General features: G+C 37.9%; 1 protein-coding gene across 2 annotated transcripts; it reads right to left on the bottom strand.

The window, feature by feature from the left end:
* Positions 1 to 13: 13 nt before the first annotated feature.
* LOC140925288 (islet cell autoantigen 1-like) lies at positions 14 to 23,300 on the bottom strand. 2 transcript variants are annotated; one of them, XM_073375284.1, is made up of 9 exons: positions 23,189 to 23,300; positions 20,132 to 20,256; positions 13,252 to 13,480; positions 12,372 to 12,444; positions 8,462 to 8,585; positions 6,768 to 6,966; positions 5,314 to 5,890; positions 4,580 to 4,690; positions 14 to 3,264 (listed from the first exon to the last, which is right to left on the bottom strand). In XM_073375284.1, exons 2-9 carry the CDS (start codon positions 20,173 to 20,175, stop codon positions 2,666 to 2,668), a joined length of 1,956 nt encoding a protein of 651 aa, XP_073231385.1. In that variant the 5' UTR covers positions 20,176 to 20,256; positions 23,189 to 23,300; the 3' UTR covers positions 14 to 2,665. The 2 variants fall into 2 exon arrangements, with proteins under 2 accessions (XP_073231385.1, XP_073231386.1); XM_073375285.1 differs by lacking the exon at positions 20,132 to 20,256 and having other exon boundaries at positions 23,189 to 23,292.
* Between the last annotated feature and the right edge of the window lie 219 nt (positions 23,301 to 23,519).

The raw sequence follows: 23,519 nt of genomic DNA on the forward strand, positions 1-23,519 counted from the left end.
CAGAAGCAATCAATACTTTGCATTTGTTTATTTAAATTAGACTTATAACAATGACCCTTAATTCTTCCGTAAGAAACATAAGTTAAACAAAATAATAAAGTTCATCAAGTACTGAAACATTTACAAGTGTCCTCATTAACAAGTCCTTTTGGAGTCCTACAATAGTTTGTAACCTAAATAATGGATGAAACTGAACGCATTAACTGCATTTTCATCAACGTTATGGGCGCGTGCTTAAATCATTAGCGGTTCGTTTCGTTCCATATTCAATGGATCTTTTTTTGACTTACTCTGCGTTGTTTTTCTAACTCAGGCCAACGCTAAAAGTCGAACTTTTCATGAGAGGAACCAAATTGTAATTTGGGTAGACCTTAATTTTAAAGTTCGTCTGTTGGGTCAGACGTCGAACTAATGCAGCGTCGAACCAATCAGAATCTGAGCAGACGGATACAACGCATATGTCGAAGCAAACTCTGATTCAGACGAAATCAACGGAGACAGACGTCGAATTTGTCATGAACTTAATCTGCCCAGTTTAGTTCGTTTCATGGAAAGTTCGATGTTTGGCCTTGGTCTCAAATACCCTGTCAGTAACTCTGCTCACATTGTGGGTGGCTCCTCTAAAAACGTTCCGCAATTGTTGTAGGATTTTATGGAGCCAAAACCATTTAAGCACCTACTGATGATTAACAGTGTGTATAATTTGCCGTCTGTCCCCTCTTATAGCAGCATTCTCATGTTTAACACATAAGCCTTAGTTCAGGTATAATCTTATTTCATCACATAAGATATAATAATGGGCGACGTCACGCTCCGTAGAGAACAGGGTTACGCAACGACACAAAGAACGGCTACGTAGGTGGCTCCCCATTCAAATGAATTTAAACGCGCGTAGCACACAAAAAAAATTCTAGACAGGGTAACATTCCGGTTTAAAGTCAATTTTATCGCAATTTCAAAGAAAGTGTAATTTATGACGCCTGGGAACAAACGAACCATCTTACGACAAGGAACTGCCAAATATATTCTCTAGGTTGCGTTATATTGAGGGTCGTTCCCATATAATTTATATTACTGAAACAGGGGGCGAAGAATGTCGTTCGTTATATCATAGTTGATAGATTCGATTCGATTCGTCTCCTTTAATAACTATGGTTATGTAAAGGTTTGTTACATCGACGTTCTTGTGTGTATGTAAAGGAAGCATGGTGTTCTAAAACCAGAACATTCAACTGCTTTCAAATTTTTTCAACATCCTGTGTTTCTGAAACAGAATTTATAAACAACTCTGCAATAATTTATTCCTAAATAACTTAAAATAACGGCCATAGCAATTTACACCCTGTTGATATACACTGAACGTAACTACACCTACGGCTTACCTTAAGTGAATCTAAGGGGGCGCTTTCCATTTGTCAGAACTGACCGGCCAGACCCTTCCCTTTCGTAATGAGAATTTCACTATTAATCAAAACTATCCCGCTAAATCAGTCAAATCCTAAATAGTGTGTATGAAGGAGATGGTTCTTCAACAAAAACCCTTGGAAAAAGCCGATTTCATTGTCAAAATAACTGGTTCGGTTGGCCAGTTTTGACAAATGGACAGCGCCCTAACATTCAGCTGCTGCCTTAAAACCATTGAACATTATAGACAGGTTTATCCCAATATCCTATCGTAAGGTAAAATAAATTCTTACACAATGCAAGGCGTTAAGCCATCCCCCCACCCCCCGCCGAAAAGGCGAAGTTCTCCAAGATAATTTTACCATTTTACTTTTACAATGCAAACTACAATTCTGTTGCAACTTTTGAGTCCATAAAGGCAACCTTGAAATATATATGCGTTATTAACCAAGCGAGAGGACAAGATGGCTGTATATTGGCCATTTTTTATAAGTATGCTTTCATTAACCGAGACTTGTGGTCGATTCGCCCAAAGGCGTTTCGCCCGGACGAAAGTCGATACGACCAATAACAAACAACACTCTACAGACTACAACACAGAAATGTCATTAAGTTAAGCTTGAATTCCATTCCTGATTTGTGAAAAGAGGTTAACCGATCTGAACGATCTCGATGATCGTATTCGAGACACAAGGCCAAAAAAAACTTGGCCAATATACAGCCACATTGACCGAACAAACTTGGCCAATAAAGGATTTATTATATGGCTAAACAGAGAATGTTTTCAGGCGGGAGCAACGCGGAAAATCCCGAGTGGAGAAGATAGGCATATCTTAGCCGCTCGAGGATTCAGCCAAATAATAAATGTACATGTAGTTTTTGAAACCCTTACATTCTGGCAACAAAAACGAAAGTTACTTAGCGGTAGAATCACGCTAAAGGGAACATGCCCCAAGTGGCAAGATGTATATAGTGAGAAAGAGCTACCCACAATAAAGAAGTAGCCAGACCTGCCCCACAATATAACATGATGATGCCTAATGTAGACTTGTCGTTATTAAAGGATGCATGAGATGAGCAGATTTGAAAAAAATATATATATATATATATATATGTGAATTTAGTAGGTGCCACTAGATTTCCATAAACTCAGCTTCAACCCCTCTCGTGGACCACATTGTTCTTTTTCAATGAATTCGTGGAACAATTTGATATTCTTAACAATTTTCAATTGGTAACTCTTTAAAGAGTAATTCCTTATTCAGCATTGTCTATCCTCTTCACTTTTCTTGTTCTGTTGGTCAATAGCATCGGGATTGGCCAAAGGATCAAGATCAGAAAACAGACTGAACCAAGCAGACATATCTGAGCCCTTTTTCCCTTTGCTCTTCTCCTTACTCTTCCCTGGCAGTGAAGGTATCTGCTTTGACTCTGAAGTTACTTGATTACCCTGCCACAGATTCTTGGGGAGCTGAGGCTGTTTGAGGAGACCTAACGTGGTTGGCGCTTGACTAGTGCCTGGCTGAGTTGAGGCAGGCAACTGACTAAATGGATCAAAATTAGCCATGCTATTAAGAAGATCAGATGGCATCATGAAATTAGTCCCTCCTTGTGACCATGACTGGCTGGGCTCCTGTGGTTGTCGTGTACTTTCAAGAGGCTCATCCCCAAACATGTCCTTCCATGTTTTACTGAAGCTGTTATCACTTTCTGCAGTGCCCTGTCCGCCAGACCCTCCAGTGGCACCAAGGATCTCGTTTAAGATATCCAGGTCTGACTTGTCTTCTGTTCCCCTATCCTCCCTGGTAGGGGAGCCAAACAACAAGTCATCAGCTGTCATCGACGAAGGATGGTCAACACCTGGATAGACGAAAAAAGGCAATCAATTCAGTTAATCTTTTAGGTTCAGTACATATACATTAAGGCCTATGTGTTAGCTATTAAAAGTTACGGCTTAAAAGGTGATTAAAAGTAACCTTGCTACAAATTGAAACAACACGAACTTTCATGACTTGAACAGGTAGTGAGTATTGGACAACCCTCGTATAAACAACAAAAGGTAAATGAAAAGCTCTAATAATAATTATTGGTGTTATCCAATATAAAACCAGTGATTACGAATCTCTGTTGAAGAAAAGCGAGGAAAGTGAATACACTTAACAAAAATTAATGTAAACTTCAAACTACTTCAGCTGTAACTGTGGTCTGAAATGTACTAGGTGCTTACATGAAGCCTACAATTACAAAGTCTTGAGGATAAAATAGGGTCTGTTTAATAGAACTTGTTGTGAGCAAAGTTGTTGAGAGGGGACCCTGTCAAGTGTTTCGACTGGTACGAGTCGTGAAACTGGTGAAATTGCATCTCATTAGCGAAACTGAGAAGTATTTATTTTGTGAGCAAAGTTGTCGTGAATGGGCCCTGTTAGTGATACGACTCTTAGGAGTTATGCATTGGAATTTTATCGTTTGGAGTAATCATTAGTTATAGAACGAGGGATATTCTGGTGCATACGTTCTTGTTCATTTGCTAACTAGACTTTTTGTGTGATCGTATATTTTGAGCCATTTTGCAGTTTCATACATCAAACGTTTGTCGTGTAGGATGCTTATAGTTCGACAACTCTGCTCTCCATTTCTAGTGTCTCTAATGAGATGCTATTTCACCACTACGACTCATACAAGTCGCGTACGAGTCGCACCACTTGACAAGAACCCCTCTCTACACTTGTCTAATCAGATGCAGCCAATGTACCTCGGTTCATTTCACTCAAACGTATCACATTCACTACTTGAACCAATCGCACAACTTAACGACTTGTACCACTGAAGTCTTAGATTTTTACGACTTGAACAAGTGGTGAGTAGTGGACATTCCATTCTAAGAACTTTCTGTGGCAAAAAAATTAATGATAACCTCATTTCTGACACTTTGGCTCCGTTTGGCTCCTATTTTGCCGAAAAAGGCAAAATAGCCCCACCATGCTCTTTCGGGATTTCTCTCTTTGTTCCCACAAGAAAACATTTGTTTCTAAGGCCACGAGATAAATCCCTTACTGACCAAGATGGAAGAATACCGGCTGCATTCCATTGTTTTTTTTTAAACGTCCTATTTATATTAGTCCATAAAAGTACACACACAAACAAAATGAACTTGGCCAATATCCAGCCATCTTACCTGCTGTAGGGATTTTCGTTGCTGCTTCATAGCTGGGTGGCATAAGTGAAGTTCCAGTATGACCATTGCTTCTTGAGGAACTCTCAAATGATGAAAGTAGATCATTTGTGGCTGTGTACAATAAACAGGAATGTTAGTACAAAGATATCACAACCACCCGGGGTACTATCCCTTGGTAGAGAAAACTGTAGTCTATGAAGTTAACATAATGCAATTTTTAATGAACAGTATGTTCATCATTATTTTTTTAAAAGTAATGATATCACCTGATGCAATTGTGTTGAATTAGAGCAGAAAGTTACTGAGTAAACTTAGGTTTCCTTAGGGTTGCTACGATTGCACCAAAGGACATACACGTAAGCACCGTATATGCAAACTAGCTTCATTATAGAACCAAAATCTGTCTATTCTGTCTTCTTCTTCTGTCTTTCTTGCCTATGAATACATGTACCTTTTAAGAGAATGTGAATTTGACAATGTTACTTTACACCACGAGAACGTATATTTCTGTTTATATTTTAACGGGTAGTAGTTGAATAGAGGGAACACAAATATTTTGTGTAAATGCAAAGTACTCCCCCATCACCTGGCTTCCAGATATGGTTGCAGTGCTGCTGGTATTGTTTGGTTAATGCAACACTTGTTTAAAGTTATTTTCTAAGGCAGTGTATAGCAGTGGATGATGGTAAAATAATACAATCTAAAAAGATTGGCAAGAAACTACTCAGCATTACTTGACTGTTGTTTTTGCGAGAGAAAGTCATCATCACCAAGCAAATCAATACAGGTGCTTGACTCCTCACTCCCATTTGGTGCTTCATCATCTCCAAGGAAATCCGTCTCTATTAGCGATTTGTCACCATTTGTGTCAGCTTCCTGACTAGGTCTTGCCTCCATTATTTTCTCTTCTAAAGGTGAATGATCCAAAGATATTAACTGATCATCATCATCCTCACTAACAGTTTGTTTTGTAACACCATTTGTTGAATCTACATTGCTTTCCTCTGATTCTTTGCCAGGGTTCGCCTCTTTTCCCTCTTCTTCCTTTTCTTTATCCCCACTTTCAATGGCCAAAGGGTTGAGGCTTTTTAACATCTGAAACTGGTATGTTGGTAATCCTTTAAACTGTTCAGAAACTTGGGTCATAGTTCGTGAAGTATTTTCCCAAAACTTGAGCAGGGCCTGCTGATATGCTGCAAGAGTGCTTGAAAGTAAATTACATCTACTTGCTGACAGAAGATCTATCTTTTGCATGACATCAATTTTCAGCTTTTCAAATTTCTTTTTACCCCTTCTGACTTGACTCTGAACCTGAATACCAGAAATAAGGTGATTAAGGAAAGCATTGATGCAATTTTCTACTTGTGTACATCTTGTTAAATGCATTGTCTGTTACCCTGCAAGCATGTATTCCATTTTTAGGGGCGAGCAAAGTGATCTGCAAAAGAAAACCTGGGCAAGCAGCAAGGCCATCAGGGTTATCAGAGCTTGCTACGATAACTTAAGAAATTATCAGACAGTTCCCCTTTTCAAACACAAAGAGAAATACAATTGGCTGGAAAATGAGGTGCCACCAATTAGTTTAACTGATGACAGTAAAACACAACTGGAAATGTCAGCCCTCACAAGGCTTGCTCTGAATAGGAAAACTGAACAAGGAGATCATTTTTTTCTTTAAGCTTCTGTGAGAGATTACAATGAAATGTGTGGGTTTCTAAGGTTTAATTTGCATCTCAAACCGGTGCATTGAAACCAAAACTTTATTTCCAATGTTTAGCCAGAAGATATCATAAAGAGATGCTACTACGAAAGTGGCCCCTGGCTACTTTCAAAGGAAAATAGTAGAAAAATAAAACCAAAAGAAACCCCTAACTGTTTTATTCCTCGCCTACTTTTTGTATTTAGCCGGCAACTTGAAATTTTAGTGACAACCCTGAGTCAGCATCAACATTATAAATTTGTCACAGAAGCAAAATAAGAGAGAAAGCTAAACGGTAAAAGATAAAGGGACTGTCACTTTTGAACGTCTTTCTTTTGATTTTTGTAAAGAACAAGCATGGAAATGCTTGCTATCAGGCTAGTGGATAGTGTAGTATGCATGTAGATAATTAGCCTGATTGATTAATGTCATCAACTAGATGTATCCAACAGTATTTATGACAAGAAAAGGCTGACTTCAGCAACTGACCTCTCTAAATTTATCTAATCTCTTATACTCTTCTGGATCCAATTCTTTAGATAAGTTTGCCATCCATAGGAGCGCTGCTCTGTAGTCTGTTCTTGCTTGCTCCATACGGGTAACAGTTTGAATTGTGTCTGAGATGGCACGAAATCGAAATGTTTCAACTTCCTGGTACAGTCGCACTAGTGGGGTTCTTAGGCTTAACCTATTCAGAGAGCAAAATTGGAGTTAGTTGAGTAATGGCCACCTCTCTAAGATGGAAACTTAGTGCTGGGCCCAAAGGTGTCTGTCTTAGAGAGAGATGACTGTACACGTTTTTAGCTAACAGAGATTTCTTTTGGCTGTTGTCCTCCTTTCATTATTAGAAACTGTTAGATTCAAGGACCAGTATGACTCTAAGAATGAGATTCGACTTCACCTTTTTTTCACATATTGTTAAAAAAAAAATAGACACCCTGGAAAGCTTCATTTCCTTCAACAGAAAGGTGAAAACACAGTTACTTTTATTGATGGAAGTTAAGCTTGCCCTTACATTTGGTAACTTGTTTCAGACACAATAACATTTTAAAACTAAAAAAAGCTTAAATCCATACTAGAATCATGGTTTAATGCCAAAATCACTCTGATTCATGTGTGCACACTACTTAGAATTGAGAGCAATTTGTTCTTATATGGTTGTCCTAATTGTCTTACAATCTAAAGGTCCCTGTTGTGTAATCAATTGCCAACTACTTACATGCACTAGTGAAACTTACGAAATTAGCCACGTACATTTTACCAATGGACCTTGTCTAGCAAGACAAATTCTTGCTTTTGACTCTTATAGCAAGTGGCACCCTTTCACTTGATTATAAAACATTCTAGATACAGTGGAACCTTGATATAACAAAAGGCCAAGGGACTGGGAAAATTAATTTTGTTTGTTAGATCCAGGGTATGTTATATAGAAAACCTTGATTTAACGAATTTTTGGGAAAACAAGCAAAATCTTTGTGATATCCAGGTATAGTTAATGATTAATTCCCAATGCCCAGCATTTCGGGATCTGAGCAATTTCTGTAATAAACATTTGCATATGAAACTACTGTCTCAGTTCGGAGCTGTACATAGCTACGACACTAGAAACACAAGAACAGGCAAACAAAACTGCTTAAAACTACGTTACACATTATCCTCGTTAGTCTGTTTTGCATTCATCTTTAGCTATCTTTCTGTCACATGTTGACATTATTAAATATACCTTGATATAATGAATAAATTTTATTCATTATATCAAGGTACATTATTTTACGTTTGCATTTTTAATTGTGTTCGTCATGAAGTGGATTTCGTTAAATTGAGGTTTGTTATATCAAGGTTTTGTTCCATACATTTTGTTGTAAATTTAGCCCAGCTGAAGAAGATTGTTCACTATACTGTGGATTTTGTTATATAGAGGTTCATTAAATCGAGGTTCCACTGTATATAATATTTCTTGAAAACCTACACTGTACTGCTGTTAATCATGATAAATTATTTTGGTATTTATTTAGCTATTTGCACCACTGTTTCCTTTTGAAGAGAATTCTCTTTATTAGTGACTGAAAATACATGTGTAATAAAATGAAGGTAAAAAGTAATAAAAGAGAACAAACTGTTAAATAACAGCAAGTACAAGATAACAAAGGTAATAAAATCATGTCCAGTGTAGCTTAATGTACCTTTGCTGAGCTGAATAACTCTGAGCCTTGCCCACTGCAATCATCATTTTTCCAGCCTTGGATTTATCCTGTGAACCTTGCTCTCGGAGAAAGCGTCCCATTTCATTCTCATCTTGAGACAATGCTAAAATTGAAATATCAAATCATAGAGAATACCCTAGTCTTGTACCCTGAAGAAGGCAGCATTGCTGAAACTTCAGTTAAGAATCTTTTGAACAGTGTCGATTTTACAATTTTCAAATAGAGAGGAGAAGTGTGACATTGAGTTACCATGGTAGCCAAATAAATGGATGACAACAATAAGGCTGAGATAAGGCAACAACGATGGCAACAGTAACGACAAAGGCAAAAGAACCTGATAGGTTTAGATAAGCAAAACAACAACTTTGCACACTTTTTTGTACACTTCTTAGCCGTCTTTGCGCGACTATGACATGAAACTTTCTAATTTCACGTGCCCCCATTATAGAGTAGGTGAACACAACACAAAAAGTTTCTTTTTCTTTTTCTAAACTCAGATATGGTCCTTTCAGATTAAATCCAGAAAATTTCGCTAACATTTGACAAATTAAATGAAACAGTGCAAAATTACTTTTTAAGTGAATTTTTGGTTTGTCGTCATTCAAAAATTTTGCTACCATGGCAATGTAACCTAACGACTTCTCCTCTCTATTAACATAGAGAATACCACTGCATTTAGTAATAGCAGAGCTCTCGTGCACACAAAGCACATGCAGCTAAGCACCATGGGTAAGAAAATCTAGTTATCTATGCATCCAAGAAATTTTGATGCTGACAAAATCGTCCATATGTACGTACATCCACCCCTTCATGTAAGCTGGGGTGAAATTTTGCATTTCAAGCACCCGGCACATTTTGGCAGTAAATCTCATTGCCACCCGGACTTTTAGAGAGAAAAAAACAACAAGCCCAAGCCTTTCTTTCGATTAAATTTTCATGTCTACATTAACGTGGATAACAGAGAAAGAGCTAGAGTGAGAAATAAAAAAACAACTGAGACCAATTTTGTTGAAAGAAAAACATGAAAATGTTGTAGTGATGGTGAGAAATTGAGAAATGCTAGTGGCCACCAAGGTGAAAATGAGTGGCAGTGAAAGAAAAAAGTGAACAGGAACAGGAACACCATTGGATTTAGCAACGAAGGTACACAGTACAGTGTACGAAGACAAGACCACTATCTTACCAGTGGGACTAGCCAGCTCTGGAGAATTGTAAGAAGAACATAAGAAGAACATTAAAGTCTAACATTGAAAAAGGAGCAAACTGATATAAATTATGGCAAAATGTGTACGTTGTTAAGTCTTGCCTTGTTGAGGCTTCCCCTTTGAGTTGCTGGATGAAGCAGAGCGTTAGTGAGTTTACTATTACTACATTGATTACAGATCCAGGACAACGGGTTATCTTATTGAAACAGAAGATGACTTGCCAACTGGCGACCAGGTCTTAAAACGTAGTCACCAGCACCCAAACTTTAGTTGCATTGGCAACCAGTGAGTTGCAATTTTGAACCCTGTTTCTACATGCTGAATTAGTATTTATGCATAAATTCACCTGTCAAGATTTTAAACAATCTGAGACTAGATTGGTCCTGGACCAAAAGGGTCACTAAGCCTTAAAAATTCACTTTTAAATTCGATTGGTTGCCTTTAAACTAGTTTGCTTTGCCCTAAAACTGAGACTTCTTTCTCCTCCTTCAGAGATTTTCCTACCTCCCAGAGTTTGCACAGACAGACGGATGGGCATACCCTGACATCATAACCAGATTTTCTTACATCCGTAGGTTTATGGGGGTATGCCACCTACATGCAAAGCACACTTCTCACAGGGTTCATACACTTGTCCAGGCCAAAAATTCAAGGAATTTTAATGTACTGTACGTGTGCGCAAGAGTAATGAGAGAATATTGGCAAGGCTGCTGGGTAAGGGCTGCCAGGTCACCGAAGGTGCCTACGATTTGCCAGCGGGCAACTAAACTTCTAAACAAGGAGCCCACATGGGCACTTGAAACTCATGATTCTTATGGCAATAGCTTCCATGCCAACTTCCAATGAACAAACAACAAAATTCCCTCCTCATTCTGTGCTTTTGAAATGAAAATGCAAAATGTGTGGTCATCGACTGTAGGCAAAAAAGTCCCACTGATAAAAAAATAAACAAACAAGCACTTGTCTTGAAATTGGTGGTGGACAAAACACTGACCCCCAGTTCATGGACTACCCTAGAGTAGTTTGGTGATTAGGGTTAGGAAACTGAGTGAATCAGGTTCCATTTAGGGTCATTATACTTGGAACACTGACCTGAAACTTGATTCACTCAGTTTCCTTACCCTAATCACTAAACTTTGGTGATGTAGTCCATTTTAGGGTAGTCCACCAGTCTTTTGTCCACCACCCTTAAAATTTGCTTCTCTAACTTCTGTTCCTGGGGCTTCCGCTGCAATACAGTGAAGTTTCTTGTCTGAAAATGATCTCGAATGAATTTAATAGTCTTAGAAAAACTTTCGGTATCAAAATCATCACGTGCCTTCTTTTCCCGGTGTTTTGTTTGCCTCTAGAACTGTTAGGTTGTTGTTGTATGTTTCAAAGTTGCGATGCTTGCAAAAAGCAAGAGGTTTCAAATTACACTTGACATAATTATGCAAATTTTACCTCCATCTACGACGATCAAAGATTAGCATTTTCTATCTTGCTACAGATGGTACAGTCAAAGATTTCTTACATCATTTATACATTGTTATCTATGCCGTTCTTTCTTTTTGTTGTCCGTTTTAAGGTAATTTTTGAGAGGCTCGCAAAAACATTGCAGCTTTTGAAAAAAGATTCACTGCAGCTATTTAAAATCCTATTTCAATCTATGCCATTGCATGCCACCGATGTAAATACATACCTTAAGATGTTTTGCACCAAAAAAAACTTTTTGTGGTTCAACAGAAAGACTTCATACAAAAACACTGTGTCAATTTTCCAAAATTCAAGATAAAAACCCTTTTGTTGGTCCTTTTTTAATTTATTGCTTAAAAACTTTAACTTAACTTTACCTAAACTGTACCTGTATAAAGCACTGTCAGTTGGTGTGAACCCCTGAATGTGCAAATGGTTTTTTTTTTTTCTTTAGAAATAAATAGTTTCCTCAAAATCCTTGTGAGTGGTAAAAATTCAAAACTGCTGGTCTCTTGAAACTCGAAACGCAAAACTTGAGACTCAGGCGTCTGAAGATTTGAATGAATCGAGTTTCGAGAGGCGCGAATCAACCTTCTAGGATCTGGTTGAGACTGTCAACTTACTTACAGCAAAGAAAATCTAGACACTGCCTATCAAAGGTCATTCCAGTAAACTAATTAAAACTAGGTTGGGTACCTTGGTTCCAGGTCTGTTCTCGAAATACAATTAGGTAAAAAAAACACCTCTGGCACCACGGGCGAGGTTAAGGAAAATAAATTTACCAACAGCAAAAAGGAGATTGGCCCTTGAATGTCAGTTGAACCTTACATAATTATGCTACTATTCATACCCTAATAAATTTTGAGTTTTTCAAGTTTATCGATCAATGGGCTCCTAGAAATGAGGCTTAGGCTCCCAACTTTTTACTTGGATAGCCTGAACGGCTCCAAAAACATTTTCTTAGGCAGCAGCCATGACTGGCAACAAATAAATGAACAAACAAAGAAATCATTTTCATTTGTTTCCATTGTTGCATTCTAACACAGGGATCCCAGACAACCTATCTGTAGCAATATATACTGCTAAAATAATTTTGTACACTTCTACATGGATCAATACCAAATATACGTATACACATGCCTGATATACATATACTAATACCTGGTCAGAACACAATGGTTTTCATGAAGATAGCGCAACAGCGTTCCATGTGAACAATGTGTACCTACCAAATATCCTATTTTGATATACTTCTATTGCCTTTAGTATATCTATACATGTCTTCTGTATATGCCTGAAGGCCTGCAAAAATTGTCAAAGAAACATAATTAACTTGTGTAATCAATGGCAAGTGCTCAAGGAGACAACATGCAGAAAGCCTATGGCACATTAATATCTCTGCAGTTTTTCCCAGCTTTGTTTGGACTTCCTCTAAAAATGAATGGAATGGAATGTACAATCTGCACATGCACATTTGAACGTTCTATCATTCACTGATTAAGCCCTGGGATTTCACAGTAATGATTGTTTCCGGTACCATGACATTACTGTGGTTCCTAAAATAACAGAACTGGAAAATAGTTTCCCAGTGACATTTTCAGTCTTAGGATCAATCTATAGTTTCCACTCAGATTCTAAACTAGTAGAGCAATTCTTGGTGATGACTTAGGTTATATACGAAACAAGAATGTTGATATAGCATCTTATCATCTTTCTAATGTTCCCCATCTTGAATTGTTTTCAAAGTGCATTGAACATCACTAGTTTATGGCTTCCAGGGCCAAGAAAAAAATATATGAATTTCCAAAAATTGAAAAAATTTAAGAGGTGGGTTGCCATGAATTTTCATGGAACCAAAAAAATTGTTTTAGATGGTTTCCCATGATCTCCAGGCACAGAAACAAAAAAATTATTTTCCAAGGGAATTGAAAACTTAAGGCTTGCTGATGATGCATGTTTTGATCATCTATCATGTGAAATTATGCAAAGCACAACATTGCAGGAAAAGTTTTTTAACCTTCAGTTGCTGTCGCCTGCACTCAGTAACCTTTCAGTTGTAATACTGTAGTTACCATTATTATTTTTCTTACAGACAGTGTACAGGTGTACCTCTAGACGTGCATCCACTTCAGAGTCCCCAGCAACCACAAATGAGTCCTGCTCCTTTCCCAACTTTTGAATCATTGTTTGCTTTGTGTGCCAGTATTTTTGTTCAACTTTTCCCTTAATTCCTCCTGAAGGTGGCCGATAAGGATTGTAGCCATAGTTGTAGCTATAGTTGCCTTCAAAACCATCATCATCATCATGGTAAGGTTGGAAAGATCTGTGATGATCATCACTATAATGTTTCAAAAGATAACTTATACATTGTAACTTTAAACAAAATACAAAAAGGATACCAGTTGCAATGAAAAACAATGGGTGATTCCAGAGAATATCCATACCATACCATGGATTGCTTTTTGGAATTCAGAGGGACTTGGGGGTTCTCTGAATTGGAAATCCGAAGGCATGGGAGGATACTTACAACTGGAATTGCAACGGCATGAATAGAGGAGGTTTTGGATCTGGAATTCCCCAGGAGACAGACAAGAGTACACATATTCCTTAAAAACCCTTATTTTAAGAATGACATAATCAGTTCACAAATAAAGCATGATCTCACAACATAACACTGCTAACGACCGCAGAAGCAGGTTACAAGACAAACACCCATCAATCAATGATGTTTTCATGTTCATTTGTACATGTAGAAGAAAACCAACAAAACGTTGGTTGTACATCAAGCTCCACCAGGCGATCTGGTGACGTCATTGCGGAGGGCTGGGGAGAAAATTTTAATGCCGTATCCCATGAAACAGCGCGCGCGCATTCGCAAGTTTTGTTTTTGTCCACCATGTCGGTCAAATGTGGTGCGAGTAGCGTTCATCGATGAATTTTGGGTTCTTTCCAACCTTATACCGCGTTTCGAACTCTCATTGGTACCAGAAATATAGGAAGTATTTATATGAACGGATGAAAAGTCTCGTGGGGCAGCAGGTTGGTTTTAAACTCAAAAGAAAGCGATGTGTGAAAAGTGCAATTTCAAATCGTGGATTCCAACTTGTAAGCATGAAGATAATTTCTCACCTTGTTTTATACTGTTATGTTCTATTATTGTATGTATAGGTAGTATTAAAGATATCGTGTTTATCGTTGTTTCTTGTGTGTCGCTATTTAGTCAGATTTTTTTTAATATTTTGATTGTGTTAGCGAGCACGAGGAAAGTTGAGTTCGATCAAACGCTCGCTCAACTCATCCACTTTGTCGCGGGTGGCACATTTTTGGCGGGCTTTTTCAAAGCAATGTTACAAACTATGCCATTTAAAAACCCTTTTGATGTTTGGTCGCTAATTTGCAAATACAGTACAGCCCGAGCATGGCTTTTGTACTACAGGAAAAAGAAAACGTCGTTCAACTTGAGACTTTCATCCGCTTGCATTGTCCATCTCCGAACTGTGAAAAATTTTATAAAACCAAAAAAAGTTTAAACGAGCACTTTCGGCTGTATCCGACACATAAACCGGAGTCTCTAAAAAATTCACACAAGCGAATTTCAACAAAGGAGATAAGCGAGACGTTTTTAAGCGAAGAACAGCCTTATTCGAGGAGACAAAGAGTTCGTGAGCTGATGTCACATTTGACTGATGAAGAAATTTCAGAATTCGCTCTTCCCAGAGTCACCAAAGTTGTGCCGCCTGTTGACTTTTTTTTACAAGGAAGCTCCTCGTCTGGGGATGTATTTCAGAAGTTGGTCACTTTTAGAGAGCAAATTTGTCTCCGTTTTCCGGAACTTGTAACTTTCTTTTACTCGAAAACATCCTTACCTTTTACCTTGCAAAGCCCGAAGCAGAAATTTATTGACTTTGTTCTCGACAACAAAAGTAATTGTTGTGAATGGTTGTTGGAGCAAGACAATGGATCCCTTTTGCGAGGATTCCTCATGCCATTGGTTTTTAAAACCTATTATCCTGCCTTCAAAGATTTTTCTTGTGGTATTGTTGGCGAATTTGGCATTAGCCAAAAAGACACCCAGGACGTCTTGAGAAACAAGTTGGGGAAAAAGCTGGAAAAAGTCCTGGGAATCAACCCTATTCTCAGCAAGGATGAAATTTTCGGTAAACTCAATGATACACATCAAGAATTACTTGAAAAGGTTGGGCTAAAATTTAACGAATTTGGCGAGGTAGTTGTGGGTTATGTTGATGTTGAAAAATACATAACACTTTTTCTTAGTCAAGCAGGCGTGCAAAGCGCTATAACAGCACCAAATGACACTATTATTATTATGGATTACACCGATGGTTTTCCCTGGCTGAAATGGTCTCGCCATTTTACTGGAGAGACCAGTGTCCGAGTGAAGATTATTGAGCCTTATAATTTACTGAGCACAGTGTTGACGGTTGCTTTGTGGTTGGGAGGTGATGATTATGACACAGTGAAAAAATGTGCAGGGGCAGTTTTTGATCAGCTGAAAGAACTGAAAACAATTAAACATCCATTAAGTGGGAAGGAAATTAAAATTGTCCGCAGGAGCTGTGGTGATGGTAAGGAAAGGAGGTCTTCAACGGGTAATTCTTCTGCAAAATCCTCCTACCCAATCCCTGAAGCCCCAGAACACCAAAGTCAGTTGGGAGATATGAAACTAGTATGTGCATGTCCAGTTTGGACCGTTGAAGACACAGAAGCCCTAGAGACTAAATTCCAAAGCGAACTTAAAGGAAAAGCCCCTAGCAAAGAAAAACACAGGGAGTTCGCTAAGCAAAATCTTGGAAATACTGGCCGTAGTAATATTTCTGGAACACCACTCTCTGAGTACTACCCTGGAACTTCCCATCTTGGTTTTCGATCTGCAGAAACATTATGTTTGCGAATTGCCAAGATTGCATCAGGTTTGTATCCCTAGCGACACAGGCAAACGCTAGAGCTACATCTTAACAGTCACCTTAAACTGATATATGTAAATTTTTTATTTTCTTTTTAATCTCTCTTGAGCTGTCCGATTCAAAAGTACTATAATTTTTGCAGTGTAACATCCTCTGCCTGAATTTATTTAACAAAAAAAGGTAATAATAATTATTACTGTTGTACCCTTTGAAGCAAAGAAATACAAAATTATAGGCACATAAGGGCACCCTTCTTAACCTGCCAAAATGTTTTAAGTGATCAGCAAGTGAGTCAAAAAAGATCACAACATCAGAGGAAACTGCCAACTACACATCATCTTGCATATTTTTAGCATGTGAGGAAAAGGGAAGACATAATTAGGGGGTATTTTTATTACATGCCCAGGTAGAGAAACAAGGGAGTATTACTGTTGGAAAATATTTTTTCAACAAAAGAAGAGAAATTTCTTATCCCCTAGCAGCCATATAATGTTTTGTGTATTATTTGAACAGCTATGAAATACCAAAACCTTTCACTTTCCTTTTTTTTTCTGCAAAAGGTGTAATTTTATTCTGTACCCATAGCAACAATGATCTTTAGGTGTGTTTGTGCAAAAACCTTGCCTGATATTTTACTTGTGAATAAATTCTATACCCCAGCTCATTAATTAATATTAACAGGTCCAGTTGTGGGACAACAAATAGCAAAAAATAATATTCTGGCATGTAGATGCTAGTTACTTTGGCCAAAACTAAATTGACTCTTTCTTTACTTTTTGAAGCCTTTCTCATCATAAATCCACATTTATTTTGTTATAGCTGTTCTTGGTAGTGATCAGCAATTTTTGTTAGCACTCAAAAAAGGATTGGCCAAGTCTGTAAACGTTGATGACAAAACAGTCAAGTTCGATGAAGTAGGTGTTCTAGCCTTTGCAGAAAGAATGCCTGAAATCTTAAAAGCAGCTGGTTTTAAGGGAACTCTTTTAGAAATCCTTTGTACATTTTGCAAAGGTCTTGACGGTGTGTACAAAAACCTTCTCCTGACACCACATGAATTGACAGGTTATGATTATGAAGTTCAGGCCCGCATCCAGCTTGGGTTCCAAGCAGTGCAAATATTTGGAACTGCAAACATCACTGCGTCACTAAAGCAGATTGTTACCTATGTTCCGTATTATGTGGAGAAGGCCCTTTCAGATTCTGACATCATTGGTCTTCCAATAACTCTGGCAAATTTTAATGACGGTATCATGGAGACAGCACATAAACAAAATAAAAAGAATTCCTTGCTATTTTCTGGAGGACGAAATGGTCCCATTTCAAAGCACCAGTATCAAAAACAAGTCATCCAGCAGCAATTTGCAAATGAAGTGTTTGAGTTAATATGTAGAGAAACCACTCCACAAAAGTCATCCTCTACAAAGGTTGAAAGAAAACGACAGGCTCAAGAACAGGGAAACTATGGGACAAAAAAAATGGTAATCACATAATTTTTTTAGTTTAAAAGTCAGACGTAATTTTAATCATTTCTGATAAAATCATTAATTCCAATAATTCCAGGGAAATTCAGCAAAAAAAGTAAATCTATCTTATCTAAGTACACACTTGGCATGCAATGATATTCTACAAGTATCCAGGAAGCCTATCTTTAATGCTATGCTAAAACATATTTCCTAGAATTTGTTGGTGGCACATTTCCAGCTAAAAGTTGTAAGAAATACTGAAGCAAATTTTTAAACTATAAGATCTTCACTGGCAGAAAAAAATCCACTTTCTCATTTTAAAAAAATATACTTTGTGAAGATTAAAAGCTGAAATTTACTATTTTTGCCATTTCCTTTTTTACCATAAGAATCTGCCCTTTACTGAGAAAATTGAATTGAACCGTGAAGAAAATGTACCTCAAAAAATGGAGGATGAAGCTCGAAACGACGATGACAATGAATTCGAAATGTAAAAGGTAAGGCTAACTATACAAGAATTTAAGTACAAGAACAGATACGAGACAAAAATCATCCTTGTTAATTTATTAAAAATGTAAACACCAAGGCCTAAGCCTGGAGGATGGAATGTTGCAATGGAGGCATGGAGGCCTCATTGAAAACTCAAAATATAAGCTTAAATTCTATATTGATCTTGAAAACCTTGTGTTACCATAATGCCCGAGATACGGTTACCAGTAAGTACTGAAAGAATGGATACAAATCAAAAACGTTCAGTGACAAATTTACTTACTTCTTTTAGGGTGTGATAACCGAGGATTCACCGGCACAAGGCAACGTTCCTGACAATGTCGTGTGTAAAAGTATAAATGAAGTTCAGTGCTCTGAAGAAGTTATGTTATTAACTGACGAGCTGTGGCAGTATGCAAAGGATAGCTACCGAAATAACACCATTACCGTCATAACAAAACAGTCAGCCAGAGAACTTCATGATGATTTGCCACAGTCTTGTTTAGAATTTCATTTGCAGTCAATTCAGTCATCATTCATTTCATGGGAACGTTCAGATGCCCGAGTGAGCAAAGAAATATTTAAGTGCAAAGTCTTGACAGCTTCCGCTAGCCAATGTTTTTCCGCAACCAAAGTTGAACGCGATGAAAGCAAGAGAATGTTAATACACTTCACGGATGTCATTGGATTAGAAGTTCGCGAGAATTCGATAGTGATGGATGTTAAGTCGAGGCCGAAGTTTGAAAAGAAGGTTCACACTAAGGACAGAGAGAACGGCAAGACAGGAGGTGGGAAATGGACGGAGGAAAATATGCACGTAGAAGAAGGAGGCTCGCCAAATAGAATAGAACTAGTCATGGTCGGTAGAAGAGAACCTGTAACAGCCAAGCTGCAAGAAGTAATCTCAAAAGTTCCGTCTCTAAAGAAGGCAATAAATCGCGGACTCGCCACAGTTTACGATAATAACGTGTTGTACGACCAACAAATTCTTGAGGACCGATATCCTGTTCTCCAGGATCCAACGTTAGTTAGGGCAGGACAGCTGGCTTGTTTGCGTCTATTGACTGCACTCCCTTTGTCAAACAAAGCCGAGTTTGTTACTAAAATGTATGCAGGAATAGAAAGTAAATTTAACCAGCTCTTGCGTGAGAGAGTACAGAAGTCGATCAATTAAAACTCTCACTCGTCTGTCGTAAGATTGATTACCGTAAGATCCAATCCTTCTCTAGCTGCTCGTTTTAACAAGTCAACAGTTATTAAAAGACTCAGTTGTCAATCTTAACTCCGCTCTCTGCCAAATCTTTCTCTGGAAAAGCCTTCGAATGCGAACAACGGTACCATTTTCCACCACGCGACAACGCTGCAGGTTCGTACGAACAAGCTCTAGGCGCGCAAAGAATTGTGTGCGGCTTTAAAATAAAATTATACTCAAAGCTGATTGGCTAATGATTGACTCCCAGATCACCTGGCATAGGCCTTATGCTAGAAAACATCCTCTTTCCTCTCACAAAAACAGCCTCACAAATTAGTTTGTCCATTCAATGTGAAACATGGTCTTTTGACCGAGATAACAAAGGGGTAATGCAATAGAGACAAAATTGATGAATTCACACCAAAACACACACAAGTACATCAGAGATAATATGATACAATACAGTATGCTTTTAAACTTGTTGTATTCATGGTTGTATTAACTTTTTTAAAACTTGTTTTGTGTATGGCATAAAAACAAGATCCACATACATTTGACAGTCCTATGATTTATCACAGCATTTTTTGCTATGAATGAGTAACTTTTTTTGTCGGCCATGTTTACATTAGGAAATACATGTACACTGTACTTAATTAGCGTAAAACATTCGAAAGTAAATAACAGCTATAGAAAATGTGCAAAAACCAATAAGCTCTTACATAATGTAAGAAAGGGGCTTTTCCTAGTATTTTGGCCTCTTAACCTCACATCAGCAAACCACCTTCTGTAAACAGAACATACATGTATCCAATGGTCTGTGTCTCTTTGCAATAAGGTTGATTTCACTGTTTGCCTTTCAGTACATGTACATTTAATGCTACCTAAACTTTTGCCGTTTCTTTTGCATCAAGATATCCTACCTTTCATCAGGGTCTTGTGTCACTTTCTGATAAGTACTATTCATTGTTATGTACAGAGAATTCCACCTAGCCTTCCATTAACAAGATAGCTGCGAGGCTTCAGACACAGAGTTGTACATTAAGCCCTAAACAAACAGAAATGTGTATGAAATAAATCATGTCAAATCTCAGACACAGTTGACACACACTTGACACAGTTGAGAAAGCAGGTCCTTTAAACCAGTCCTGACATTCATTCTATTGATAAATGACTATTAACAAACAAGAGAAGTGGTGGATACAGTTTATCTTACAGGTTAAGGTATCATTCACCCTCAAGCACCCTCCTCGTAATGACTGGCGCTAGCGCTTTTGCTTTTAACAAATACCCCCATAAACCGTACATTTTCTGAAAGCTTAATAATTCCAGATTATTGCTTATTTCTTTCAAAAAATCAGCATATTAACGCGATTTAGAAATGAGAAGCTTTTTGTGAAAGTGGGTGTCACTGTAAATTTAAGTCCAGTCCAGCCAAAAATAAATGGAAGAAGCCAATTAAGAATGCATTCGCTTCTTAACAAGTTTGACTAAAAAACTGTGTTTCAGATTTTTGTCAAGTGTGTTTGTTCTGTTGTTATAAGCAGGTGAAGTTAGCAATAATAATCGTTAGCACTACCTGTGAAAAAAATACTCTAACTCGAAAACAAACAAAGAAATCAAAATTTGCAGACACGGTTTTATAGAAAAACTATCTGACAGTAAGTTGGCCAAATTTCAGCCAAATTGGTTCACGGGTTGCCGACTTCGAGTTTAAAACGTACCCTCAACTTGCCCCGATTTTCAGTTCGAGAAAACAGTGGAAAAAGATTTTTGGTGGCGTATTACCCATGACGAGATTATAACAGATTATAACACCAAAGCTGTCAATGTTGATGCATACCAGAGAAGGGACAACAATAGTGACACAACAGGAAAAGTTGAAAATGAAACCCGACGACAGATGAACAATTTATTTCAATTTATTTACAAGCCAAGTTGAGCCAAGCCCACTATTACTTGATACATTTTTTAAAAGTTCGACACTTCCCTGGAAAAATCGACAACAAAAGCTTCCTGGAGTTTTTCTTGAAGCTTCTTTCCTGCTACAATAGACTTTCAAAACAGTACTTCGTCCGATTTTTATGTGGTGCGGGACCTCTCATGACTTCGTCTCTCGCTTGGCCACTTCGCGACCTAAAAAGCTTGCTCCACTCGCTAATGAACTCCTGAAACTCGATTTAGCGGTCGTTTCAATATTGGTTTTTCAGGAGCTTTGTCATCTTTTAGCCATTTTTCTTGATTGTAGTAGAAGCCCTTGTCGCTCTCTGCTAATTTCGAAGCCCACTCTTTGGAGACAAAATGATTTTGTCGTCTTCTTTCGTCTTGGAGACGAGGACGAAAACCGACAAGCTCTTTTTTCTTCTTTGGAGGCATTCACTTTCAAACTCCAGGGAAAAACAGTGAGCACTATACTTGCAAACCACGATTTCTGTCAAATTGCATGATTAGCTTGGTTCAACAGCGGCACTCTTATCAAGTATGACAGGACTTGTCAACGATCAATTAAAGTAATTAGCATAGAAAAAACGTTTGCTCTCCACAAGTCTGCACAGAAAAAGCATTTTTTCCCAGAATTTTTTTTAAAAGAAAGCTCTTGATGAGATCTTGATCGTGATACATTAAGCTATGTACCCTGCTCAGGCTACATTACAGCACGTGATCAAAGTATGGTTGGAACACAACATCAGGACTACATTCCGCCACTTGAAACCACATTGATAAGGTAGATGCATAAATAGAAAGTGACTAAGTTGGGACTGCGAAAATTACATTTTCCAAAAAGTGACTAAGATGGGGTCTATAATTGGCCAAAAAATAGACTATAAAGGGGTAGGGGCTCTGAGAGGCCAGTGGCACATACCCAGCAAACATACGACCCCTGGGCCTAAAATCCAAAAACTTACAAAGAAATGTCCCAACTGGGTTCATGGTTTGTGCATATGGCCAAAAGATGCTAATTCACAAATGACCAGTATTTGCACTTAATTCGTTCTTTGTTGTCAAACACACGACATTATTTTTCACTGTTTTAAAGTCGTTGCTTGCACACTTACTTGTATTTCTCTTTAGACAGATGGTCCCCTAAAAGTAACGAAAGCCAAACGTTGGACAGTCTGTTGATGTAGTAGTTAGAATTAACCTATCACCTTTAATGCAATTTTATTTTTATGTAGTCTTTCCCATATCTTTCTTAGGGGGGAGTTAAAAAAGATAAAAATCAGCAAGACAATTAGATAACCTACAAGTAAAAGTGGACAATGACAACATATATTCTCTTCAAGGAATTATTTTTTCTTTAGCAAATTTTATTTAAATATATTTCCTCAAAAAACTGAGCCTCAGAACAGCAAAGACGTGGCTTTCAAACTCTCGAGAATTAACCACAGCCGTAACAAAACGAATGCACGTTGTGCACTGGCACGGTACGTGGATTTGATTCAAAAGATATAAAATATTAAAATGTCCGTGTTTCTTTATTGAAGCTTAGAAGCTCGTTTATCGCTTCATGAATTAGTACTCGGATTCTAACCAGATTTAAACTAAAACAGAGCAATAGGAAGTCTTAACCTTTAAGGGCAAAGGAAACGTAATTTCTAAGAAATTTTCCCTAACAAACTGCCACAATTCCTGAGAACTACAGCCGAACTATACATTGTAGATCAAACTGTCCTGATCCTACATGGTCGTTTTGTTATTTTAAAAGCAACAAAAATTTCCCAACAAAAGAAAAAAACGTTCATAGAGGATTTTATTAAAAAAAAGAGCCACAACGAAGGAGTTCGCAACTGCTCGACACCAAAGTAAATTAATTGAAGAAGAAAAATTAACATAAAAATTATACAAACAGGCCAGGTGAGGAGTGACACGACATCAACATTACGAACAAGAAAATCTACCGAAACGTTTCTCGTATACTGCAATTCAAAAGCTTACAGAGAAACATTTGAGACGCATAACAAAAATACCTAGCACTTTACCTGTTTAACCACGTTTCACAAGAGCAAAACTCCTGGACAGTTTTCCATAAATCAGAACTCACAACATCTTTTGACCAAAGTACCGTGGACTAATATGGCCGCCGATATGCGCGCGCATGTCTAGCATTTCCTGGTGCATGATGGGATCTTTTTCTGTTTCTTTTGCAACACAGGGATGCGTCGTCACAGTAGACATTCTTCTCCGTGCTGTCTCGAAAATTTGTGAGGGTCCTGTGAGGTAGTGCCAGCCTAGTCCCTTGTATCAGTCATACTTGAACGTCGTTGCTAGCAATCGCGCTGGTTGAGATGAGAACTAGCATAAGAAATAGCA

The sequence above is a fragment of the Porites lutea genome, chromosome 14 (genome assembly GCF_958299795.1).
Source record: "Porites lutea chromosome 14, jaPorLute2.1, whole genome shotgun sequence".
Classification (NCBI taxonomy): domain Eukaryota; kingdom Metazoa; phylum Cnidaria; class Anthozoa; order Scleractinia; family Poritidae; genus Porites; species Porites lutea.

What these genes read in the sequence shown, in the direction of transcription:
- LOC140925288 (XM_073375284.1), bottom strand. Translation starts at nt 20,175, where the DNA reads ATGAATAGTACTTATCAGAAAGTGACACAAGACCCTGATGAAAG. An exon ending in ACACAAGACCCTGATGAAAG is followed by an intron (nt 13,481 to 20,131) that starts GTAGGATATCTT and finishes GAAACATTATAG; the next exon opens with TGATGATCATCACAGATCTT. An exon ending in CTCGCAAAAACAACAGTCAA is followed by an intron (nt 4,691 to 5,313) that starts GTAATGCTGAGT and finishes TATTGTACACAG; the next exon opens with CCACAAATGATCTACTTTCA.